Source organism: Hyaloscypha bicolor, assembly GCF_002865645.1.
Source record: "Hyaloscypha bicolor E unplaced genomic scaffold K444scaffold_189, whole genome shotgun sequence".
NCBI classification, from domain to species: Eukaryota; Fungi; Ascomycota; class Leotiomycetes; order Helotiales; family Hyaloscyphaceae; genus Hyaloscypha; species Hyaloscypha bicolor.
The window spans coordinates 688,645-707,656 of NW_020194691.1; the positions used below are offsets into that span (position 1 = coordinate 688,645).

At 35.6% G+C, this 19,012-nt stretch overlaps 5 protein-coding genes across 5 annotated transcripts; 3 read left to right on the plus strand and 2 right to left on the minus strand.

Annotated features, from left to right (window-relative positions):
• The first annotated feature begins 89 nt into the window (after positions 1-89).
• Positions 90-1,041, plus strand: K444DRAFT_622393 (uncharacterized protein). The gene is given in 3 exon segments (XM_024882088.1): positions 90-138; positions 157-478; positions 533-1,041. 2 exon segments carry the CDS (start codon positions 284-286, stop codon positions 656-658), a joined length of 321 nt encoding a protein of 106 aa, XP_024726674.1. The 5' UTR covers positions 90-138; positions 157-283; the 3' UTR covers positions 659-1,041.
• K444DRAFT_711662 (uncharacterized protein) lies at positions 698-1,211 on the plus strand (the record flags this gene model as incomplete). Its single annotated transcript, XM_024888257.1, has 1 exon — positions 698-1,211. A coding segment is annotated over one exon (453 nt), but the record flags the coding sequence as incomplete, so codon positions are not given.
• Positions 1,212-1,369: 158 nt separating this feature from the next.
• K444DRAFT_711668 (uncharacterized protein) lies at positions 1,370-1,722 on the plus strand (the record flags this gene model as incomplete). The annotated part of the gene is made up of 1 exon (XM_024888258.1): positions 1,370-1,722. A coding segment is annotated over one exon (353 nt), but the record flags the coding sequence as incomplete, so codon positions are not given.
• An 8,587-nt stretch (positions 1,723-10,309) lies between these two features.
• Positions 10,310-11,329, minus strand: K444DRAFT_638384 (uncharacterized protein; the record flags this gene model as incomplete). The annotated part of the gene is made up of 1 exon (XM_024884244.1): positions 10,310-11,329. The coding sequence occupies one exon, from the start codon at positions 11,327-11,329 to the stop codon at positions 10,310-10,312; it is 1,020 nt and encodes a 339-aa protein (XP_024726677.1).
• Positions 11,330-16,183: 4,854 nt separating this feature from the next.
• K444DRAFT_282966 (uncharacterized protein) lies at positions 16,184-17,452 on the minus strand. The gene is made up of 2 exons (XM_024871589.1): positions 16,465-17,452; positions 16,184-16,336 (listed from the first exon to the last, which is right to left on the minus strand). Exon 1 carries the CDS (start codon positions 17,348-17,350, stop codon positions 16,535-16,537), a length of 816 nt encoding a protein of 271 aa, XP_024726678.1. The 5' UTR covers positions 17,351-17,452; the 3' UTR covers positions 16,184-16,336; positions 16,465-16,534.
• Between the last annotated feature and the right edge of the window lie 1,560 nt (positions 17,453-19,012).

A 19,012-nucleotide genomic window follows, 5' to 3' on the forward strand; every position in this document is an offset into this window, starting at 1 on the left:
TTTGAGTACTTGTGCTGGCAATGCCAAAAAAGGTTGGTAACTTCATAAATAGAAAGTTGACTTTGAAACAGGAATCATCTATTAAGGCTTAATAGTCGGACTTAACGTCGCGACTAAAGGGGCCCAACCCTTTAGTCGGGGAAAGCAAGTTGTCCCGGGAAAGCAAGATGTCCCGCACCAATCGCCAAAATTTCCAATTTGTATGGAATACCCATAGTAAAAATCAATCAATTTGATTACCACCAGCCCAAATTTTCCTGAAAATCACTCAAATTCAATAGCGATGGCTCGCCTAAGTAACCTCCCCAAAAATACGCTTCTCCGTAATATGCCAGAGAAGGATAAGCTCCGTAAGGCTATTCAGTTCCTTAAAGCCAACCCAGAAGAGACTCCTGCGACTGCGGTACGCGCGTATTGCGTACGAAATGAAGATATAGTAAAGAAAGCATGGCAGAGAGAGAGGAAGAAGATGGGAATAGTGAGCGGATAATAGGGGGGGCACAATAAGATCCTACGTCCTGATTAATACGAGGCATTGATTCAATACGCGGTATCGCACGCGATTAATGGAGGGAAAGGAGCCACAAAGCAAATAATATATAACTGCGCGATATGGATACGAACGGAGGATAATAGGACAGCTCTATCTTGGAAATAGTTCTCTTAATAGCTAAAGAGCACTCCAGAACTCCATATAATTAAGACAAAGCCCATTGCGAGCCACCGTATTAATCTCCATACCGAACAGAGCCTATGCGATTGGTTTAAGACTGAATATCGTCCGGCATTAGAGGAAACTGGTATATGCTATGGGGACCGGATATATAATATGGACGAGAAAGGAGCACGAATTTGTATGCCTGCAGGAGAGGAGGTTATTATACCAATTGGAATCAAAGAGATATATACGGGAATACCAGAGAATCGCATGTCTCTTATAATAATTGAGTGTATATCTACAAATGGCAAGGCAATTCCTCCGGTAGTAATTATACCTGGAGTCATGATTATGGTTTCCTGGTTCCACGAAAATATAACCGGCCACGAGGTTATTACAGTCTCTCCCACAGGATATACAAACGAGGGGATCTATATGGTTTGGCTAGACCATTTTATTAAGCATAACGATTGCGGGCCTAATAAGGAGTAGCATATTCTCTTAATTAACGGAGCAACTTGCCACCAAGCGGACGATTTTGTCTTAAAAGCTACATATAATAAGATACGAATCATATAATTCCCTTCCCACCAAACGCACCTCCTTTAACCATGTAATATTGGCATCTTTAGGGAATAGAAACACTACTAACAGGTCAATATTATGAATGCGATTCGCTCGTACGAGCCGGAATATAATATTTAGTGCTTCTTTCGCGATCTCCCTGGAATACGAGAGAAAACATTTACGGTTCGTATAATTAAACACGCCTTTCAGAACGCAGGAATCTGGCCTGTCAGCTTTAAAGCCATACGAAGGAAGCTCAAGGAATATGGGAAAAAGAGAAGGAAAGACACTGGCTTAGAGAATCTGGAATTTGGATCTGATTTAGATACTAAAGCGGAAGCAGAAACCCCACTAATTCCTATACCTCCTCCTGTTCACGAATTGGAAGCAACATACCAATTACCTACCCTCCCAAAACCTCCATCTTCATATAACGAATACGTTCTACGCCTCGATAATCTCAACGACAAGATTCTAGACGCTTTAAGCTCTTCCCCTCGCAAAGAGTATGCAGTTATAATCAAGGCTACCAAGAATCACCTAATGCTTGGAAGTTTACAAGAGCTAGATGCCCAGAACGCTTGCAAGGTACAGGTTAATCGTCATAAGGCTAAGCTAAATGCACGGCTTAGTTTTCAAAAGGGGGGGTGGATGAACGCTTCTAATACTCTGGCAAAGAAGAAGATTAAAGTAAGGAAGGTAGCAGAGGAGGAGCTCAAGAAGGCAAAGAAACAGCTTGCAAAGGCCGAATCAGCTGAGAGGGAAGCTCTTAAAAGAATCGGAATCGCCGCACGAGCGGCAGAGAGAGAGAGGAAGAAGAGAGTGAGGGAACTGGAGGCACAAGCAAAGAAGCAGGTTCTTGGAATTAATACGATTATCCCTCCCGAACTCCTAATACCAATTCGCGATCCCCAGAACGAACCTACGGAAAACGAGCTTGAAGCTATTCGAATTAAGCACCAATTGCTTTACGATAGGGTAGCTAAGGAGCAAGCTGAATTCGATCATGTGCAAGCGGAGGACCCCGAAATCTTTACAGATATTCCTATCGATCCTGCAATACTCGTATCTGAGCAAGCCCACCGAGCAAAGGGGAACCCTTTTAGTTAATTATATATACGGGCAATATTAGAGGGAACTGAGGGATCAAATGGGGAGATAGAGGAGGCAAGAGAGGGAATAAATGGTGGGGTTAGTGGGGAGAAGGCAGTTCTGTATTCTTTACCACCTAGATCAGTAATATCGACTAATTCAATAGCTCAAAATGCAGATTTTATAGCATTAGAGTAATAAGAGATTATATCCTCAATTGCGCATTAATTTAAGGGTTATTTGGTTGTGTGGTGTAATTCAAGTGTCTGCGATCGCATAGAAATTTTGGTGTGGTGCGGGACATCTTGCTTTCCCGGGACAACTTGCTTTCCCCGACTAAAGGGTTGGGCCCCTTTAGTCGCGACGTTAAGTCCGACTATTAAGGTTTTCGGGAAACGGAAAGGTGTAGTGCTGACAGCAAATGTTGTGTGACATGAAATGTAGCGAAAGCGACCAATCAATATCTTAACAAACGGAATATCGATCCTCAATATCATCACAACTCTAAAAATGCTGTACCATCAAAATATCACTCTCTTCAAGTCCAGAACTATTCACAAAGCACAAAGTGGATAATTAAGGATCTAGAATGTGCCTTCAGTCAGGTGAGTCCTTGGGCAAAAATACCACGTGACACCCCGGATATGAAATTAAGCGAGTGTAGGGCTCTGGATTGGGCTAGCCGCATAGGGTTAGTATAGCAGAGAATATGCGTCAAAAATAAAATCACTGAGAGTTGAGAACTGAAGCTGATTTTGAACTTTACTGTACAAGAACATGTCAGGGGTGCGATACGCAGGCGGCCTCATTGAAGAAGTGTGCCAAGTGCTCGCTTTTCTGGTACTGCAACGGAGTAAGCCGGCCATCTGAGCCCGTCCTCTTTGATTGAGATGCTGACCTTATTACAATAAGTCGTGCCAGAGCGCTGGCTGGAATGAGAAAGACCACAAAGCAGACTGTAAGCTTCTCAAGGATGCCGATTTGAAGGGTTTGTTTTCTCGCAATTGGGATAGTTTTGACGGCCATGTTGGATTTCCCTTGAATACTGCAATGGTCTAGAAAAGGCTTAACTGTGTCTGTTCCCCAACGACCAATCTGTCACGATGAGGTTGCTGGTTAAAGCCTCTGCTATATGTCAATCAAAGGACAATATGCTGTATTTTAGTTCGAAGCCGAATGTCACGTGCTTTGTCTTGATTAGTCCAGATACGATGGCATCCGGTAATATGAGCTCGGGGCCGTTTTTTCGCCCCACAATGCGCGCTAAAATTTTCCGAAAATGGAAAAAAAGGCAGGTGGGTCCTAACCGGTTACGGACCAGTATAAGCACTATACTTGAAATTATAGAAGCACTGGAATTATAAGAGTATTAAAGTATAAAAGCTTTTTAAAATTATAAGTAAATCTTAACCGGTTAATAACTAGTATAAGTATTATACTTAAAATTATATAAGTACTAGAATTATAAAAGAAAGAAAATATAAAAGCTTTTTAAATTAAATTAATTAATATATTTTAATAACTAATTTAAATAAAATATATTTTATAAAATATTATATTTAATTATTTAAAATAATATTATTAAGTTTTATAAAATTATTAATAGTTTTAAAAACTATTTAAAATATAATATTTTTTATTAATTTTTATTAATTTTAGCTATAATAATAAAATTAATATATTAGATTATTTTATAATAATATTTTATAATTTTAATAAAATTATAAGCTTTTATAAAAATAGTTTTAATTTTTATATTTATAATTTTTATAAGTTAAATAAATTTTATATTAATAATTTATTTTTTAATATTTATTATAATCTAATTAAAAAAGCCTAAATAATTATTTATTTAATATTATTTAAATATATTTTAAATATATATTATATTAATATTTAAAAGCTATTAGCTAGCTTAATATTAAATATAAATTTATTAATAATATAGAAATATTAATAATAATAAAATAATTAAAGCTAATATTAATTTTTAAATTAAAATTAAAATATTTAAATAATTAGTTATATTTCTAATATTTTATAAAATATTTAAAGGCTTTTATATTAATATTATAGTTTATTTATTTTAATATATTTTAAAGCTTATTAATAAGCTAATTAAAATTATATATTAATATATTAGAAAGCTTTAATAAAAATAATTTTATTATATAAAAATTTAATATTTTATAAAATAAGTATAAGTTTATATTATAATTAATATAAGTTATTAATTAATTATTAAATAGCCTTATATATTTTTTAAAAATATTTATTTATTATAATATTTAAAATAATAATATTTTATTTATTTAAATTTTAATATTAAAATTTAGAATTTTTAAATAAATTATAAATATTTATATAAATATTTTTATATATATATTAAAAAAACTAATTATAATAAAAATAATATAAAAGTTTTAAAAATAAATAATTCTAGATATTTACTTTTTATAAAAATTATAAAAATTAATAAAATTAATTTTTTTTAAAATATTTTTATTTATTTATATATATTATATATTTTCTTTAATAATAATAAATAAAATATTTATAATAATATTAATATTATAATTTTATTATATATATTATTATATTAAAGAATTTTATATAAATATTATAATATTATTATTTTATTTCATTTTATTTTAAAATAATAATATAATAATATAATTATTTTTATATTAAATAATAATATTAAAAAGTTTTTTAAAATAAAGAAATTTAATTTAACTAAAATTTAAGATTAATATATATTTATATTAAATATATATTTTCCTAAAAATTATTTTATTATCTTTAAAATTTAATAAAATAGTTAGTAAATAAAATATTAAAAAAGTAATTAATATACTAAATATATAATTAATATTTAATTATAACTAGATTACTAGAGATTTTAGTATTAAATATATTATTTTTATATAAAAATATAAAGAAATATATATTTCTAAATAAGAAATAATTTTTCTATATTATAAATTTCTTATTAATATATAAGAAAAGGCTCTTATTAATTAAATTAATAAGCTTATAATATATAGGCTTTTTCTAATCTTATAAATTATTAAAAACCTTATAGAGAAAATTATTAAAAATAATATAAATAAAAACTAAATAGCTAGTTTTATTTAATACTATTTTATATATTTTAAAAGCCTTTATTTATAAAATATTAATAATTTATAAATAAAATTAGAATATAGGTCCTATATTTAGTTTCTTTTAATCTAATAATATTTAATTTTATTATTTTATTTATTTCTTACTTATTTTATAAATAAAATAACTAATATTCTTTTTTTTATTTAATTAATTAAAATAATTAAGAATTATAATATTATAATAAAAAATATATATAATTAGAATAAGAAAGATCTTTTAATTAAAATTATATATATAATAAAATATATAATAATAAAACAAGTATATAATAATAGAAAAATTATAATAATTTATTAGCTTACTTACTTTTATTTATATAAATAATATAAAGATTTTACTAACTTTTATTTATAAAGAAATCTTTAGAAATCTTTAAAATAGCTAATTAAATAATTTAAAAAAAAGAAAATATATCTAATTTATATTTAGTATAAATAAATAATTATCTAATATTTTTAGTATAATATATCTTATTTAGAATTTTTAATTTTATTACTTATATAAAAATAAAATATAAAAAAAGGCTTTTAATTATAAATAAATATTCTAGCTATATTAATATAAAATTTATATAAATATATAATTACCTTAAAATTTTACTTTTTATTTTATTTTTATATTTAATATATTATTTTTAATTTCTTAATATAAGTTACTTTTTATTATTTTTTATTTATTATTTTACTAAAATTAATAGGCTTTTATATACTAGTAAAAGTATTTCTTCTTTAATAAAAAGAATATTTTAGTTTATTTTTAAGCTTATTTAGAATAAAAATATATCTAAATTAAATATTTTATTTATTTAAAAGAAAATAGATATATAATTATACTAATTATTAATTATTCTTTTAGCTATTATTTTATTAAAGCTATAAACTTTTCTAAAAGCTTTTCTTAATATAATTATAATTTCTTATATTATAAAATATATATAATAATTCTTAAAAATCTATATAAAGAACTTATCTAAAGTAGCCTTTTATAAGCTTATTAAAATAAATAAGTCAAATATAATAAAGGCTTCTATTATAAAATATTATATAAAGAGTTTAAAAAAAGCTTTATAGCTTAAAAAAAAAAGAAATATTAAAGGAAAAAGCTTAATTTAATAAGAGAGTTTTTAGGAAAGGCTTAGTTCTTTAGAATAGCTAAAATATTAGCTATAATAGTATTTAAGGAAATAAAAATTATAAAAGCAAAATAAGATAAATTAGATAAGTTAAAAGTAAAAAAAGATATAAAGATTATAAAAATAATAAAAAATATCTTAGAAAAATAAGAAAAGAAAATAAAGAAAATAAGAAAAGTAAAATAAAAAGAAATTAATAATAAAATAAAAAGAAAGAAATATAAAATAGAGATTTTAGAAAGAATAATAATAAGAAAAATAGCTATAATAACTAGAAATATTACTAAGAAAGCTAAACTATTTTCTATAATAATATTAAGGATAAAGTCTTTAATTTTATTAAATTTAGAAGCTTAGAAAATAGTAATTATAAAAGAAAATAATATAAATATCCTAATTAAAAAAAGAAATTATTTTACTATAATATCTTAAAAAAAATAAAAAATTCTAATTAGCTAACTTAATATATCTAGTTTAATTATTTTATATCTTTAATTTTAGACTAATTAATAATATAATTATTTAATAATTAATTAATTAAGTTTAAGATAAGCTAAAAATTTAGAATATATATTTACTTAAAATATATATTAATTTTAGAAATTAGTTATATAATAAAATTAAAAATTAAAAATATAATTATTTATAATATTTATATTAATTATTAATTATTTTAAAAATATTTTAAAAATATTATATAAATTAAAAATTAAATAATTAATTATAATATATAATTTAAAAAATATTATAAAAGAAATTAAAAAATACTTAATAAAAAGAAAAGTAAAATAAAGGCTAGAGGCCTCTTATATACTCTTTCTTACTAGTACTTAGATCTTCTCTAATCTTTATAGGCTAGCTCCCGGTTATTAACTAGTTATTATCTAGTTATTAAATTAGTTTTAGCCTTATATATTTATATATAGGGCTCTAGTTACTTACTAGCTATTAACTAGTTACCTAATTAGGCTTAGCTAAAATTTAAGGTTCCAGATTACTAGGGCCTATATAAAGTAGTTACTTACTAGCTATTAACCGGTCGCCCAATTAGGCTTAGCCAAAATTTAAGGTTTTAGATTACTAATTAATTACTAACCGGTATATTTTAAGGCTCTCTTATTTTCCTTTCTTTCTTTTTTTTTTCCCCTATATCCGGTTATTTATAAGTAAGTAATTAGTAACTAACTACTACCTAACTAGATACTAACTAGTTACTAACTAGTAGCTTATAATAAGAACCCTACTTATAAAGTTATAATATACGAATAATATAATAAGCCAGATTCTAACTAGTTTACTACTAATTACTAATATATTATAGACTAGGTTTCTTTTAAGAAACTTATTATTAACTCTTATAAGATAAATTAGTAAAACTAGTTCTTAACTAGTTACTAACTAGTTATAAAATATATATAATATATATAATAAGAAAATAAATAATGCCTTAATTCTATATAAGTATATTACTATTAGTTAATTACTAACTAGTTCTTAACCAGTTATTAACTAGTTATAGACTTATATAAATAAGACTAAGGAAGAATTCATTACTTCTTCTAAGTATAAGAAAGAACTAATAAGCAAGTAAGTATTCTGGTTAATAACTAGTTAGTAACTAATTAATAACTAGTCTTAAAAAGTATAAGCTTACTAGTAATAAGTTACTAACTAGTTACTGCCGCTTCCCTAAGATAATAGATAACTAGTTACTAACTAGTCTTACCAAGTATAATTCCTCCTACTTCTTTAAAAATAATAGTAATAAAGTATCTAATTTATAAGTAGTTCCTAACTCTTTATAAACTAGTCTCTTACTAGTTATAGCAAAATTCTCTAATTCCTTTAAGATAAGGTTTAAGCTATTATTAAAGTATAAGTATTTCTTAACTACTCTCTAACTAGTTAATAACCGGTTATAGTAAGAAGAAAAAGATAAATAAGCTACTACTACTACTAAAGTTATAAGTTCCTAAGCTTAACTAATTTTTAACTAATTACTAACTAGTTATAGTACTAATATTTCTAATAATTCCATTATCCTTAATAATAATAAATAACTAGTTAGAGACCGGTTTATAACTACTTAGTATCTAGTATTCTTTATTTAGAGAAGGTTTTTTTGGTTTTTAGTTAATAAAAACCTTTTTTACTAATAAACTTCTAATTTTTAAATAATTTTAATTTTAATTTTCTCTGACCTATCTAAAACTAGTTATTAACTAGTTTTTAACTAATATAAGCGGGCCGCCTTCTTTCTAGTTATTAACTAGTCTAAATCTAAGCTAAATTTAGTAGATATAACTTAGCTAATTCTTATTTTAAACCCGGAATATATTATAATTATAATTTTCTCTTCTTATATCTCTCTTTCCCCTTATTATTCTATAAGTATTTTTTAATAAAAATTACTATAGCTTTATCTTACTATTAATAAGCTTATTTGCCTTATATATAACTTTCTTTACTATTAGAGAAAAATTATATAATTTATATATATAAATAATATTACTAGTAATACCTAATAATAATATAAGATCTAAAGTATATTTACCCTACTTTTAACTAGTTAATAACCGGTTACGGACTAGTTAATAATTATATAATATTCTATATCTAATTCTTTAGATAATAGCTAACTATAAGTAATTTTTATAAGTATATAAAGTATTATATTATAAAAGACTTCGAGTTTATAATTTAAGATACTAGAAAAAAGAAATATTAACTTCTCGCTATATAAAATCAGCTTATTAATATATAATAAGTTATTATATAAATATAAAATTCTATTTATAACTAATAATAATATAGAAGTTTTTAGAATAAATATTTATAAGAGGTAGTATTAAAGATAAAGGCCTCTAATTAGTCTTTAGCCGGTTTAAAACTTATTACTTTATTTAATTTAAGATTATTAGAGTTTTATTTAAACTAGTTAATAACTAGTTCTAAACCGGTTAACTAGAAGAAGTTACTAGATATAGCCCCTACTTCCTCTATTTTTCCTGTTCTTATTTCCCTGGCTTCTATTTCTAACTAGTTAATAACCGGTTCTAAACTAGTTAATTAAAAGAAATTACTAGATATAGCCCCTGCCTCTTCTATTCTTCTTATTCCCGCTTTCCTAAATCCTATTCCCGACTAGTTAATAACTAGTTGTTACACAAGAGGAGTGAATTGAGTAAAGTGTGAAAGATGATCAATTGCTACGTAAGGGGAGCGCTACTTCTAAGATATCGCTTACGTCATGTTACGCTAACGTGACCTTCATCATTCATCATCTACGACGTAACAATTGCCGCCACCGAAGATGCTAGCAACGTCCTCGTTACAATAATAAAAAATAAAAAACAAAACAAACGCTAAGAAAGGGTGGCTAATCAAACAAAAAGAACCGCTGCGACGAGTTCCGCTATCCTCCCGATCACTCAAGACCAGAGCCTAGCCATCGCGGGTATTGTGTAATTGCGCCCCCAAGATCACCGAAGACCAGAGACACAACCAGGTATCGTAAATGTATCCGTCCAATCACCAAAGACCAGGGATACGAGGTTATGAGTTGCCAGTACGCTCCAATCACCGAAGACCAGAGGAAGTTTTGTATGGCATATATATAAATTGTAGGCGTAAAAGCATCGTAGTAGTCTCCCAAAAGAGGTTTGGGATGACTTGGTAGGGTATATATACGCTTACTCCTCCTCTCCCGAATCCTCTACGAACAAGCCCTCTTGCGTCAATGCAAAGCCCGGGGGAATATCGTATACTTTCTTCGTGGTTTCGTCCTTAAACTTGCCCTTTGCCGTCTTGATGTATCCTGGTGGTACTTCAAAACGTTTACGCTTTGGGACGACGACTTTCGTATCCTTGACTGTCTCGATGGTCTCCTGCTCCGTATCCTTGACGGCCTCTTGCTCCGTATCCTCGACGGCGGCGCTGCGTCGGGCTCGTCGACCGGACGGTCGCTTCTTGGCTGGGATATCCTCATCGTCATCATAGTCGTCGTCGTCGCTCTCTCCAGGGGTCGAAGGGGAACGGTGTGGCTCGTCAGGGGTCGATGGGGAACGATGCGGTATAACTTTGACTGCGTCCCGACGACGTATTATAACCTGTCGATCTTCCGTGACTGCATCTCGCTGCTCCACCGAAACCTCATCATCCTGCTCAAGTACGAGTTTGTATAAAGCCCAATTGCGTACCTCAACGGCAGTCTTGTTATCAATGCTAAGCTGAACAAACAAGGGTTCGCATAGAGAAGGGAGTCCGTCTCTCTTCGTGAAAAGAGGTGTGATACTATCAACAGCGGTATCGTAACGAGTCTTTCGGATTTTGCGGATAAGCTCCTTAATATCATTGCCGTGCTCTCCATTCTCCACTACACTAATAAGACCATCCATATCGTCAGCTAGCATGTTATAGACAGACAGCATGTTCCGGCCAACCCGAAACGCCTCTTCTGCGTAAGTGGCGAGTTGCGTGTTCGCGTCGAGGATTTGTTGAGCCGTCTGCTTCGTCTTTTGGAGTAGCTCGTCGTTAACCTTGGTCCCAGCCTTTGGGGGTCGGCCTGGTCCCCGCTTCTTGGGGTTCGGTTGCTCGACGTTAACGTGACCGCTCTCCTTGCGTTTGTTCGATCTCGTTACAGGGGCGTCGTATATGGGTGCCGGTGCCGGGTTCATTGCGGTGGGAGCGTTCATCGTAGCGGGAGCGTTCATTGTAGTAGGAGCGTACAAGCGTTCGCGGATTCGGTCGAGTTGGGCCTTTGCATCGGCGTTCAGCTTGTAATGCTTGCCGAGGGAAATGTGCTCGATGGGGTCGCCGTAAAGGCTGAAGTACTCTTCGATATCCGCTAACTTGGGTATGAGACCGGACTTCAATTTGTCGTTAATGCGACGGTATAGCGCCGATGATGAGAGCTTGGCCGGGGTCGGCGAGTTCTGCGTAGTAGCTGGGCTACTACTCATGTTTGCGGTTAGGGTATAACTACGTTGTTGTTCGGGATCGTATGGGGTTCTGGTTTGATAATGGAAGGAGAGAGTATTGGGGTGTGCTCGTGAGTTGCAATATGCAAGGTGAGTTGGTAGATAGCAAAAATCACTCGTACGGATGGCCTCGTTTTCGCGAGGGGTCATAACAGATTGCCGAATTGGGTCTAGTTGTCTCGTAACGAGAACAGTGATATCGCATAGCGTTTGCAAGGAAAAGGATGTTCGGTAATAATGCACGTCTTGCTGTCGTTGTCATTTTCTGGTGCGACCGCGACGACAAGAGGCTGGCTTCGTTGCCAGTCTAGTCTCGTACTCCTGGACCAGTTCTTTCGCGTTTCCTAGCAGCTCGACGGGAAACCACTGGTTGTGTTCGTTACCCCAACCCAGGTACTTGATGAGATATTCCAGATTCTCCTTGCCGCCATAACGAGTATATCTCTTGTCGACTATACGCTCCAGCTCCCAGCTCTTCCAGTCTTCGTCATCTCCCTCAACGCCCTCTATGGGTTGCATGCCTTCGACGGGTTCTCTACCAAATGGGTCAGGGCCCTTTGGTGCTGGTTGCAAGTGCGCTACCGAGACAACGGGATGAATTTTCCAGCCGATTGGTAATTCCAATTCGTATGCAAGCTTTCCTACTCGACGGAGGATACGAAACGGACCTGTTCTTTGTTCTGATAGTTTCCTATTCGGGTTACCGGGAAGGTGATATCCTCGATGAAGTCTCAAGAACGCCCAGTCGCCGATATCCATTATAATTGGCTTGTGTTTCGCATTATAGTACTTCCTGGCCGCGTCGTTTGCGAAGTCGATGGCGACCTCAGCGTCCCGTTGACGTAGCTTGCGAATGATCTCGGGTGGTTCCTGTTGGGTCTCGGCCGTAAGCAGTGTCAGGTTTGTTGCCGGTTTGAAGCCCCCAACGAACTCATTTGGAGATGTCTGAATGGCTGCTGTATATGCGTTGTTTAGCCCGGCTTGGAACGGGATTACGAAGCTTGACCATTCTAGGAACGGGTGCATTGTAATCTGATATCGAAAGCCAATCTCGACGGTTTGATTCTTTCGTTCCGAGGCCCCGTCTGTCTGGGGGTGCCAAGCGGTTGACATGAGCAGTTTCGTGCCTAACGCTGCAAAAGCACGTTTCCAGAAGTCAGAGATGAATTTCCTATCACGGTCTGATATCAAGCCCTTGGGGATTCCCCAGTCGCAAAGTAACCACATTGTCACAGAGATAGTGGCCCATTCCTCTGCTCCGTACTCGCTGTTCCCTGGTATCAATAACGTTTTCTTGCTGGCTTTGCATGATTGCGTCATTATACAATCAAAGGTATCGAAACCGTCAATCTTCCAAGGGCTAACGGCTGGGATAACGGGAAGCGCCAGGATGAAGTCCATTGCCACGGTATGGTACGGAATCAGGGGTGTCCGAATCGGCTGCAGTTCTCCGTAGGGACGTTGTCTTGACATTCTATTAAGGAGACAAGCTGGACAGTGCGTGATATAATCTTCGAGGTGTTTCGTTAATCGTGGAATGCAGAAGTCGTCCAGCTCGTATAAGGTTCGTTCCGTACCGAAATGGAACTTATCGTGGGCCAGATGCAAGATGTCTTTCACTGCTCCTTTGGGTATACAAAGTCGGAATCGGTTACCGATAACATGGTAAAGAAGGCCTCCTTTTACTTGGAAAGGAGCGTTAACTTTCAGTAGTTCTTCCGGCATATCATCCTTCTTTATGCCCAGCGTCTCCAAGGCTCTTGCGAATTTCGAATCCTCCCAGAGGCCGGTAACGAGCTTTTGCTTAAATTCCGGGTCGATTACTATCTCGGCAGCGAACATAATATGTTCAAGCTCGTTATCGTTTGAGATATCGGCCTTCTCGGTAGCATCGAGGCGCGATAGCGCATCCGGTACGATGTTCAAGCGTCCCGGGTAGTGACGGATGTCTAAGTCGAACTGACTGAGATATACCGAAGCGTGGACCAATCTCATATTGGCTTTTGTTACATCGGAAGTATTCAAGCTTGTTCGATCGTAAATTCCTCTCGTGGCCCTATGGTCGGTAAGGACAACTACCGGGTTCGTGCTAGATTGGATCATAGGTCGGAGCTTGCGACAAGTCCATACCAGGCACGCAACCTCTAATTCCGTTGCGTGGTATCGTTTCTCTGCTGCACTTAACGCCTTGCTTATGAAGAGGATTGGCTGAATACGCGATGCTGACAGCTTCTTGATAACGTCTGCTAGTACTGATCCGGGTGTCAAATGAAAAGCCATGACGGAGAACCCTCGTTCCTGTGACGCATCTGAATTGAGCAAGAGGACTCTGTCGGGCGAGAAATGGACCAGGAACCTGGGGACTGTGAGCATGCTTTGCAGCTTTTCGAACGCTGCAAGCTCCTGGGTTGTGGGCTCGTATTTCGTCCTGGCACAGTAGCCTTTTCGCTTCCCTCCTACAGCACCGATTTTCCGTCCAGCTTCCAGCAGCTGAGTCTTTCGCTCCTGCATTGGTTCGACCATATGGGCATAGCTTGGAAGGTACGCTCGTAACCATCCGGTCATTCCAATGTACTGTTCCAGGGCTTGCAACGTAATGGGAAAGGTGAGTTCCTTGAATGCTGAAACTCGCTCCTGTATCGTTGCCATTCCAAATGCATCTACTAGATGGCCCAATAATTTCACGGACGGGTATCCTATAAAGGACTTTTTTGCTGACAGGAACAACCGTAGTTCGGCAAATAGCTCGAGAATAATACGAAGGTGTTGGAGGTACTGCTCTATTGTATCCGAGAAAATGACGATGTCGTCAATAAAGTTCCTGGCGAAGCCGGCATGGTTACGTAGCTGCTTATCCATAAATCGTTGAACATGTTGGACAGAGTTTCGGAAACCCATAAGTACGACCTTTGAGCGTTCCAAGCCGCGATGGCTAACAATTGTAAAGCGATCTCGATGCTCTCTCGCAACAAGGAATTGGTAAAAGAATTGGGAGCCATCGATGACAGAGATTGCCCCCTTTCCTCGTAACGCTTCAATCAAGTCTGATTGCAATGGCAGCGGGTACGTATCCGGGATGGCCAATTTGTTCACAATACGGAGGTCAATAACAGGACGTTCCTTTATAACGACGAATACCGGTGAGGCGAAGGGGGTCGGTCCGTGAACCCATTCCATTCGGTCTCGTTGGTATAACCCGTCAAAGATGTTATCGACAATCTTCTTGTATTTATGACTCAAGGGGAACTTTTTCGATGTAATCTTCTCGTTCTGCCAGCCTTCGACAAGGGGGATCCTTATATAGTCCTCCTCTGGCATGTCGATTGGGCCTCTGTCGGTCCAACATTCCCGGAACTCGGTAACGATATCGTACAGGGTATGTGCCGTCCGCACATCTCTATTGTAAATATGCACGCCGTTCTCGTGTACAATCTCCGGTACGTCTTGTGGCTTGTCAATGCCGAACTTGTATTGCTTATTCTGCCAAGGCTCTTCTGAGTTCGGGTCGGTTTCTTGTGGAATCGTTGGCTCCGTTCCTTCTTGGTTACTCGGAGCTCCAAAAAAGGCTTGGTCCTCAACGTTCGTTAATTGGCCCAGATTCATATTTGCCAAGATTGTCGTCGCAACGTCTGTATCGTTAACCACGCTAACAAAGTTGGCATGATTCAGAATCGCATCCTCTGCACCCGTATAGCTTCCTTGGAAGAAATACGTTCCGTCTTCGGGAACCGGTACATACTGGACTGGAATCATTACCCTTGACTTCGGGGGAACAATAACCTTTCTGGCTGCAAGAACACGGCATACTACCTTGGGGGCACGATAGAGAACCGTAACGTCTACGATAAGGTTATCGCATGCACCCACTGTGACCGTGGAGTTCTGGTAATTAATGATCGAGGATGTCTGCCAAAGGAATTCGTTGCCGAGAAGCAGGCCCGGTTCCAGTCGGTCCATGACCCACGCCGTAACGAAAATCTTGCCCAAGCATCTCTGGCCACTTGCCGTACCGAGTACGTATATGGGGAAGATCGCTCGCTTCGTAAGTGTAACTTCATTTAGGATTCCTTTGAAGGATGTGGATTGGGAGGTGTTATACGAAACCTCTTCGTGGCCTTCCAGCCATTCCCGGCCTACGACGGGGCGTGTGCATCCCGTATCGATACAGGTTGATTTCGTGGGCCCCCCCGGTCCGAATTGTACATGCATTTTCATATACATATAAGAAATCTCGTCTGCTTTGTATCCGACTTCACGAGGGATTACTTCAATAACCTTCACCGTAACGGGCTCTACAGCTTCAGGAGTCGTTGCAGTTCCGGCTTCCATTTTGTTACAAGTATTGGTGTAAACGTGTTTGAACATTTGGGAACAGGACGAGAAAACGTCGTTGCACTTTCTGCAAGTGCGGGACTTGATATTATCGGAGATAGCTAAGTAGAATTCGTCTCGTAGAGATTGCGTATCATCTACCGGGAAGTCTGGGAAGGTGAACTCCTCTGCGGCAACGTATCCACTGTCTTCCAACTCCTTTTCGTACTCGTCTCTATAATCTTCTGGCACATCGACGTAATCAGACGCCAGGTTAGCTTTCTCGTTTCGGCGGTATCGATGAAACCGTTGCCCGTCGTACTCTCGCTTGGAGTACCCTTCGTCGAAGCGAGTCTTGTTCTCTTTGTCTTCTCTGTATACTGCGGTAAGGAGATGTCTGGGTTTTGGCGGTGGGAGGGGTCTCGCATTCTGCTTATAATCAGTACCGTCTCTTTGTTGAAACTGGCGTGGCTGTTGCCACGGCCGGGGTTGGTAAGGGCGGAATCCGGAAGTGGTGCCCTGACGGTTACCGTTTCGCGGATATCTGGGATTTATACCTCTGGTATCGAAGCGTAGGGCTGGTCGAGTCGAGGCGTTACGAGAACGTCTCGCTACGATTATGTCTTGCTATGCTTCCTGCTTATTGGCCAAGTTCTTGAGCCATTCTGACGCCAGTGTCTTCTCGTCCGGGGCGGAGATATGCAGTCGCAGCTCCGGGTCGAGATTATTGTATATATGAGAGAGCTGTTGGTATGGCTTGTCCATTTCCGCGGCTTTTGCGTATCTTATAATCATTACTGTATATCCGCGAATATTGCGACCTTTCTTTGCGTCTTCCATAGTGTATTTTTCGTCTTGGAGCTTTTTCATTGCTTTGGGTACGGAGTCTTTAAAGCGGTCTACTAAGTGCTTTGCCCACAACATAACTCCCTCCGGTGCGAATTGAAAGGCGAGTTTCGTCGTTTCTTCGATTTCCTCTGTATACCATCTCTGAGCCACTCTACGTAGGCAAGTATACAAGTTCGTACGTACGATGCTTTTACGTCCTCCTTGTGTATTGAATTGAAAGGCGTTAACGAAAAGATATACATTTCTCCAGACGGTAGCCTTTCCTTGATATTCGTAATCTTCTGCATTTGCGGAATTATCGGGTTCGAAAAAACCAATATCTTCTGGATTCCACCTCAAGGAAATCCCGCTCGCATTAACCATATCGTATCCATTACCGAAGCTCTGGTTCCCATTATCGAAACCATTATTTTCTCTACTGCCTCCATTATTCGCTCCAGCTCCGTTGCCGCCAAGCGACTGGCGTCTCTGGTATCTGTCGCATTCATCCAGTGCTCGTATAATGAGTACGGCTATTTCGGTGGCCATTTCTGGGGAAAGAAGGTGCTCTCGCACTGGGGCTGTGCCAGCCGCATTACCGCCATTGTTATTCATTCTAGGAATCTCTTCGGTCCTATCACTATTCGGTTCCGAAGGTTGGCGGCTTGGTTGAGGCTCTGCACTGGTTTCGGTGTGGCGATCGTTGTTTTTAACGCTCCTTCCGGTTTTGGCTATATCTTCGTTCTGCGGCGGGAAGTATTTGTCTGCGAGGAGGGCGAATTTCTTAATAGCGGCGTTGAATGCGGATCTGTCAATGGCCTATATACTCGGTGGGGCTGGGTAAGAAGGTTGTTGTGCAGTTGCGAGTTCGTCGATCGAGGCTGACCGGCTATGGCGACCACCTTGCGTCGTATTCGAGACTGCAGCGGGATATTGTAGGACCAGGCGGTCGATAATATCATCAATGGTCTGCGTTCTCTCTGCGAATCGATGGCCGGTTGCTCGGAACTGATTGAATTGATGAGCGAGGTTGATGAAGTCCTGTGGGAAGGTCGAACTCGTCATTGAGCACGGCTCGTACCCTTCAGGGTTGTCGGATTATGGGCGGAAACGCTGCCAAAATGAAGAGGTTCCCAGGTCGTATCGCAATATGTGCGAATCCGACGATTGCTACCACTTGTTACACAAGAGGAGTGAATTGAGTGAAGTGTGAAAGATGATCAATTACTACGTAAGGGGAGCGCTACTTCTAAGATATCGCTTACGTCATGTTACGCTAACGTGACCTTCATCATTCATCATCTACGACGTAATACTAGTTCCGAATTACTTATTAATAGAACCCTACTACCCGTTTTAAGGCCTTATACTTCTACTCTTAACTAGTTAGTAACCGGTTTATAACTAGTCGGTTAGAATAAAGATCCGCTAATTACCTCTTACTTCTTGTCTTTTCTTAGTACTTTATCCTCTTTACCTAACTAGTCTCTAACTAGTTATTTTCTAGTTCTAGATAAAGATCTTATACTAGTATTACTAACTAGTCTATAACTAGATATATCTTCTCTAGAAATTCCCGAATTCCCAAAATAAGTATTAGTTTTAGATAAAGTACCGAAACCGACTTAAGAAATAACTAGTTAATAATAAGTTAAGTAGCCTTTATTCTATAATAATCTAATATTACTAGATAATAGTTCAAGCAGGAAACGGAAGCTAACTAGTTATTTACTAGTTTCCTCGAGATATATTAGAAATATAGCTTTATCTATTTTATCTATTTCTATATATAATTTAAAGAAAACTAAATAATTTAATTTAAATTTTAAATATTACTATTTAATTTTATTTATATTTTATTAATTAATATTTATTATTATTATTATTATTTCTTTCGAGTTATACTTTTCTCTTATATAAAACTAGTTAGAGACTAGTTCCTAACTAGTCTTATTCTAGATAATAATTACTTTTACTTTTTTTTATCTCTTATTTATAAAAAACTTAGTAATTTCCCTTATTTTAGTAATAAATAATATAATAAAAGAAATAATAACTAGCTACTAACTAGTTATTAACTAGATAAAGCCTCCTTAGAATCTGAATTTTCCTCTTCTAATAAATATATATAAATAGCTAATACTTTACCTGCTTTTAAATTAAGCTTTTAAATATAATAATCTCTTTTTTTAATTATATTAAATATTTATTTAGAAAAACTTATATTATACTAACTATACTTTACTCTAGTTATAAACCAAGTTATAACCGAATTGA

Bases quoted from the DNA above. Each gene is read 5' to 3' on its own strand.
- K444DRAFT_282966 (XM_024871589.1), bottom strand. From the start codon at position 17,350: ATGAATAACAATGGCGGTAATGCGGCTGGCACAGCCCCAGTGCGAGAG.
- K444DRAFT_622393 (XM_024882088.1), top strand. From the start codon at position 284: ATGGCTCGCCTAAGTAACCTCCCCAAAAATACGCTTCTCCGTAATATG. The intron at 479-532 runs GTGAGCGGATAA...GATTAATACGAG, and splicing joins AGAGGAAGAAGATGGGAATA to GCATTGATTCAATACGCGGT.